Below are 7,440 nucleotides of genomic sequence, written 5' to 3' on the forward strand. Positions count from 1 at the left end.
AATATTTTATAATTATTTTTCAATACTTAAATATTTTTTTAACACTAAAAAGATGAAAATCAAGAAAGAGTGTATTCTGAAATTTGACCAAAAAATGAATATTTAAATAAGGTGTATGAAAGCTACGCAGATAATAACTCGTTTGATTTAAGGAAATAAAAATCCCAAAGCACTCATCTTTCACCCCACAACCCATTTCCAGCTCCTCTAGACGTTGGATCCATCACTTTAGGAATCCTTCGAGTCTCACATTCAATTCCTAACTCAAGCCTTCCTGTAGCAGCTTCATTTTCACAAATCCAGAACTAGCTCACAAGACCTCAGTCCTCACACACCTTGAGCGCCCCACTCAATCCATCCACTCCCGTCCTACGTATTTAATGCTCAATAGAGAGTTCTCCAAAAGCCTCAGCTCCCTGACCGTTGCTGCACCAGCAGCCTCCCCTCCTAGGCTTTAACCTCGACCGACACCCATAATTACAAACCCATCTCACTTCTTTTTTTTTGCTTTTTCTTTTTTCGTTCTTGGAACAAAAGACAACATCTATTTATCATTCAAGAGAGAAGCACATGGGTATTCTTCCAACAGTAGAGACTCAAATTCAACTCTAAACTGAAGAGGCAATTAGACCCAATACACTCTCTGCAGGTTCCTATCAATCCCATTCATATGGAAGCGCCAACTCAATCTCATGTCGCAGAACCTGGAAGTCCCAGAACTGTCATCCGTCCTCTTCTTCCCAACCGAATGCTCTCAATACTAAATTAGCATACCCAGCTTGAAGATATCATAGAACCCATCATGAATGATTACTGGAGTTTGATTTTGTGTCTATAGATTGAATAAATTGATGTTAGGGTTGCTCGTGTGCTTTCTCCCATGATTATCACACTAATGGCTTTCACTTTCTCTACCTCAACTAAGAGCCTCAATCTGCAAATTAGAGATTATGTGAGCTTAATTTTTAATTAATGGCTTCTTCTTCTCTATCTTAATTTTAATTAATATGTATTTAAATTAAAATAATCAATAAATTAATTCCAATTACTTTTTATATAACTATAATAATTTTAGATGTGTTATTGATTCTATTCGAAAGTAATAAAAAATTTTATTAAATATGCATAATTAGTTATTGATACACGTATTTTTTTTAGAATTTAAATTTTAATAAAATTATTAAAAATTTTAAATTTTGTCTTATTATGCAGACAATAAAAAAATTGAATAAAAACGCCAAAATCTATAAAAATTTAACTTTTTAACAACAATAATAATAATAATAAAGTATAAAATTTATTATGAATTCTGGGTAATTTTGCTTGGAATATATGCAATTACCACTAACATGTTATTCTTATTGCATTTGCTGGATTTACAATCAGCACTTGTTTTTCATTCGTTTTTCTTTGTCAAACCATCAGCTGTGTCCTTCTTCTTAGAATCCTCTTGGTGTGTGTCCTTCTTAGAATCCTCTTGGTGTGTTGTTGATGAGGGATGAGCAGTACTAGATTCCTCCTTTTCCAAGACTCCCCAATGCCGTTTTAGTCCCTCAATTCTGATTTTCATCATTTCTTCTTTTGTGGGAAATTTATAAACTGGTTGTTTTTTCAGTGGAGAAGATTTTGAATCCATGGTGAAAAACTACTTAAACTTTGCTTCAAAAATTGTTAGGAATTCTGCTTTCCTTTTATTGCTGCTCTTGGTTGATAGCTTTAATGTTTTCTACACAATTATTCTTAAAAGAAATTTTTAATTAATTTCCCACAATAAATTATTGAGTGCAATTTAGATATTTTTAATTAATTTCTCATAAACCATTATTTGGTATTGCATGCGTAAAATAATTAAATTCCATTTATATTAATTAAATTTTATATAAAAAAGAAATTTAATATAAATGGAATTTTTAATATTCATATATGAAATTGATTGTAAATGAAATATTAAAAAAATTTTAGTTAATGAAAAATATTTATTTGCATTATCAATAATTTCAAATCTTAATTCATTTAGTTTTTATTTAATACATTAATATAAATTATTTAGTTTTTATAATTTAATTATATTTTTATATTTGATGTAGATATATTTTACAAGTGGATAAAACATTGAAGTGATTTTGTTTTGGATATTTCCCCAAAGAACTTAGAAAACATTATTATCATCGATATGTTTTAAATATTTATATTTTTTTAATTATTTTTTTGACACGCATAAAATAAAAGATAATATTTATTGTTAATTGTTTTCAGACAATCAATTCTTATAATATTTGACTTATATATCAGTTCTATATTATGAATAATTTTTAATTATAAAGTTTAATTGCATATTTCAATTTAGTTGTATTAAAAAATAAATAATGGTAATTAATATAATTTATAATAAATATTTTTAATTTATAACAATAATTTTTATTTTATTGTTATCATTTTTCATTAATAATAATTATTTCTTTAATGATCAATTATTTATGTTGATAATAAATATTAGAGATAATATTAACAGTAGTTTTATTTAAAATGACCGTTACGAAATTTAAAATTAATGATTTGATTATATTTATTTATTAATAATTATATTTATTTTCATTAATAATTATTAACGAAAGTAATAATAGTTATTAATCACGCTGTTATCACATTTGAAATAATGATATCTAATTTAAAATTTAACAATATAAAAAGTTATTATTTTTAATGATTATATATTTTTATCGTTAAAAAATATTAATTACAAATATTAATAGTAGTTGTATTTGAAATAAATTTAAATTTAATAATCATATTTTTTTCTGTTAATAATTAATAATAATAATAATAATAATAATCATTAACATTATAAATATAATGATCAATTTCAGTATTTTCGTTATTAACTATAACGATAAATATTGAAGAAATATCTAACAACAATTTTAACTATTAATAACATTTAATGATTACGGATAATTATAATTATTAGCGATAATTAACTATCACTTTTTAATTTATTTTGAAAAAAAATTTTTTATTTAAAAAATATTTTTCCAATAATATATAATTTATTTATTTATTAGCTCAGAAAACTTGCAATTATAAGTAAGGGGAATTTTTTATTCAAAAAAAAAAAGTAAGGGGAATTTAATGAAAAAATTTAAAATTTGAGAAGTTTAAAGAAAGAAAATTAAGTGATCGAATTACAAATACATAAAAAATTTAAGTGATTGACGGTGAAATTTACTCCAATAAAAAAAAAAAAAAAAGAGGCCTCTCTCAGGTTTCTAGGTTAGAAATAATGAAATTATCTCTTTTTCCTCCTACCTTGTATTTCTCCTTTATTTTTACAATTAAATAGATAAAATATTATATTATTATTTTTAATATTAAAATAAAATGCTATAGCTTTTATAATTTATTAATATTTTGCAAAGTTATTAAATTCTTAATATTTACATAATATGTTATTGAGGTTCTTAATATTTTAAATAAATTAGCACTAATTTTTTTAATAAATTAATAGTAAGAACCTTAATTAAAATATTATATAAACGAATAAATATTATAAAATAAGAGAAAAATTAAAAAAAGAGATATTATAAAATAAAAAAGAAAAAGAAAAAGATAAAGAATGTTTTAATCTGTAAACAAATAAAATAGCTTTTTATTGAGACAAAATTAAAGTTAGGATATATTTTAAGGACAAACTGAAATTAAAAGACCTACATAATACTATTCTTAAAATTGAAAAATAGTTTGATAACAAAATGAAATTGAGAAATAAATATGAAACTATTCTTTAACGTATAAGTAAAAAAATTTTAAGTGGCATTCAAAGATTTAGTTCGGTAATAAAATGTATAAGAGGTCTTAAATTCTATTTTTTTAGTTTTTAATTTTCGTTTAAATAAAAAAACGACGCCGTATATGGGGTTGGGATGAAAGTTAGCAAGACTGACGTAAGAATTGGAATAAGCAAAATAGAAGAGTCCACGGAGAAACAGAGTTTGGGGTATCTCCCGAAGCTTGAAAATGTGATAAATGTGAAGTAAGTGATTGATAAAACTGTTATGCTTATGCCATCACTCTCTATTACTGACAGAACAGAACAGAACAGAACAGAACACAAGACAGCAACCAAGGAAGACAAATTGACGTTGATTGATTCCGGCTCTCTGCCAAGAAACGGGTTGCTAAAAAAAGAAACATGAATCTATTATTTTAAAAAGTTTATATCTTATTTTAATTAGTTAATATAACAAAAGGAAAATGATAAGATTTGTATATTTATTACATGATGATTATGTTAAAAACAATCATAAGGTTTCCAATAAAAAAAATAAAAATTAGAAATGGAACAACAAATAAAAAATAATTAAAAAGGAAGAATCTATATATGTATCCTAAGGATAAGCACAGAAAGTTTCATTCTTAATACAAAGGAACAATCTTTCATATGCCAAAGCCATCTTCCAAGCAGTAAACATGGAAACTGCATACTTTCTGCAAGCTTTTCCTCTCTGTGCCATTCTCTTTGAGCCTTGCATGACCACCATTTCTAGACTCTCAAGCAAAGACTCCACATTTGGTGAAAACATGTAACCAAACTCATCATCCACAATTATGGTTCCTTTGATGCTTGGAAATCTTGATGCCATTACTGGTTTTCCACTCATCATCGCTTCCATGAGAGTAAGATCAAGCCCTTGTGGTCTAAGTGTTGGATTCACAAATATATCAATAGAATTATAGAATGCCCTTAATTCTGAAGGACTCATAGACCCTAAAACTAGGACTTGTGCCCCTAAATCCTTGTATCTTTGCTCCCATGGTCCAGACCCTGCCACTATTAAATAAACATTTGGGTACTTAGCTTTAAGCTTTGAAAAGGCTTCAAAGAGTAGAGGATGGCCTTTATCCTTCACCAATCTTCCAGCAACTCCAAGAACTAAACTAGCATTTTGTGGGACACCAATTTTAGACCTAAACTCATGGCCTAATCTCACATCTTCTCTAAAATCATCCTCATCTACTCCATTAACAATCACATGAACTCTCTTTTTTGGGATTTGGTACACATCCCTTAGCATCTCCCCGCAGCTATCACTTATGGCCACATGATGAGCATAGTTCTTGAAGAACCTTATTTCATTAACAACTTTGAGGACAACTCCTTGCATACTTCTATTCGCCACCGGCGAAATGGGCTCGTCGGATTTTCTCGTCAAGTCTTGGTAGATATCAGATTGTAAACTCTCAAGGGCAATACCATGCCAAGAAACAGCAAGATTTGGAACATCCCGAGCAAGCCAATGAGGAAGAGCTACACTTTCTGAGTGAACAACATCGAAAGGTTGGCGTTGGTTCTCTTCTTGGAATCGCTCCCAAGCTTTGTTATATCTCCACTTACCTGGCTCGCCTTCATGGCAGTGAATCAGAGGAGAAAGAGATGAAGGCGCCGATGAGCTTTTTCCATCTAGAGGAGAGGTGAAGACATGGATCTGATGGCCCCGGCGAGCCAGAGTAGTGTGAAGAGTATAGGCATGACGTTCCATACCGCCAGGAGTAGTACCAGTAGGCCATTTACGAGAGAAAACAGCAATTTTGAGCTTGAGAGGAGGAGGTTGATGAATTTCAGTGAACCAAAGACGATTCCATGCAAATTCTGCAGTACGTAGATCACCAGACCAAGGGTTTGAATGGGAGGAAGTAGAAAGGGTGTTACAAATGGAAGAAGGAGGAGTATGGAGGAGGAAGAGAGCAGGAATAGTGAAAAGAACAATGAAGAAAAGAGTAATACAAAGATTGAAATGAGAAGAGAAATGGGTTTTCTTGGATTTGTTATTGAAAGCCATAACTCTTCTTTTGTGATTGAGATTAAAATGTTTGTTTGATGAATTGTGAAATTGCATAATTATTATTACGAAAAGTGAAGGAAAGTGAGAAGGTCAGGTGGACACGCACTTAAGAAGGTGCATTATCTTTTGAGTGCGTTTCTCACGCCTGCTTTCCACCCAAAAGGAAAAGCTAAAGGAGGAGTTTGATTCTTTTTTTTGTTTTGTTTTGTGGGCAAAGTCATATTTTATTATTTGTAGTGTGTTTTTTCTCAGATCAAAAAAAAAAAAAAAAAAAAAGAAAAACCTATTTTTTTCCGATTTATCTCTTTCAAAATCAATCAATTTTGTAATAACCCACTAATCATAACCAATTTATTCAAAATTTTTTTCCAGATAGGTTAGGGGAGGAGTTGACCCAGCTATGCTAAGTTCAACTTTAGGTGCCATAGCCACTTGATCAAGACAAGGGCAGGTCAGTTTGTTCAATTAAATATAAGGAATTCCAATAAACTATTTAATACATAATTGTAAAATTAATTTAAAAATTTAGTAAAATTTTATATTTTATATTTAATTTAATTAATTTATTTTAATTTTAATTAAAAAATTAATAAAATAATAATATAAAAAAATGAGACACTGATTAAAATTAAAATATTTTAATTTAATTTTACAATACTAAAAATAAAATATAAAAATTAAAAAATTTATTAAAAAGTCTAACCACTTGATTCGAATTAAATCGATTTATTCCATAATTCAATTCGATTTAATTTTTATAAATATTTAAATTTTAATATTCAATTTATTTAATTTAATTTAATTTAAAATCAAGTCAATAAAATATTTACCACCATCATATTTTCAAGTTATCTCTTGTATTTTGCATTAATTCATTGAACGTATTGTAATAGTTTTATTGCCTTGTTGCAATAGTAAGTCAAATACAGAAAAGTTAGGCACATGGGCAATATAAATAAAATTCCACAGTTGGGTTGGTTTTGAAGTTGAAGTATGGAGTCTTTTAATTCCCATATAAATTTTGACTAAAAGAAATAAAGTCATTCTTTTATTAAACTCACATGTTTAGTCTGATGATCAGTACATTTAAATAAATTTAAGAGATCTCAGATTTTATTTTTTATCCCTAATTTCAATTTCAAAAAAAAAAAAGAGCCATCCTTCAATTGAAATAAGGCAGATTTATGGGTGATTTATGATGAAAGCAAGCTGGATTTAAAAATCCATGAGATATTTGAGCTTTTTATGGTCAACTTAAAGCAGTTGCAAGTTATATAATTTTGCTTAGTGTGAAAGCAGTTTGAATCAGTGCCTTAACCTTTGCTTTCTTTGCCAGCTTCAATGTGCATTGTAGCCTGCCATTTGTTGATAACGTGATGAAGGGGCTTGTAGTTCAAGTAATAGTAGCTGCAAATTTCATAAATGATTTAAGCGAGAGAGATTTCACATGTAATGAAATAATTTTAAATGATATATGTCAATTTTAGATTAAATAACCTGTGTCTATAAGAATTTCTCCAAAAAAAAAAAAAGATTTTTTTTTTCTCTAAAGAAAAAAGGGAGCTTGGCTTTGGAAAAATCAGAATATTCCTTTTTTCTT

At 28.0% G+C, this 7,440-nt stretch overlaps 1 protein-coding gene across 1 annotated transcript; it reads right to left on the minus strand.

The window, feature by feature from the left end:
- Positions 1–4,252: 4,252 nt before the first annotated feature.
- On the minus strand, positions 4,253–5,930 carry LOC110601197. Its single transcript, XM_021738246.2, has one exon. The coding sequence runs from the start codon at positions 5,892–5,894 to the stop codon at positions 4,386–4,388; it is 1,509 nt and encodes a 502-aa protein (XP_021593938.1). The 5' UTR covers positions 5,895–5,930; the 3' UTR covers positions 4,253–4,385.
- Between the last annotated feature and the right edge of the window lie 1,510 nt (positions 5,931–7,440).

This window comes from Manihot esculenta, chromosome 15, assembly GCF_001659605.2.
Source record: "Manihot esculenta cultivar AM560-2 chromosome 15, M.esculenta_v8, whole genome shotgun sequence".
In the NCBI taxonomy this organism is placed as follows: domain Eukaryota; kingdom Viridiplantae; phylum Streptophyta; class Magnoliopsida; order Malpighiales; family Euphorbiaceae; genus Manihot; species Manihot esculenta.

Coding starts and splice junctions, on each gene's coding strand:
- LOC110601197 (XM_021738246.2), bottom strand. CDS start 5,894: ATGCAATTTCACAATTCATCAAACAAACATTTTAATCTCAATCACAAA.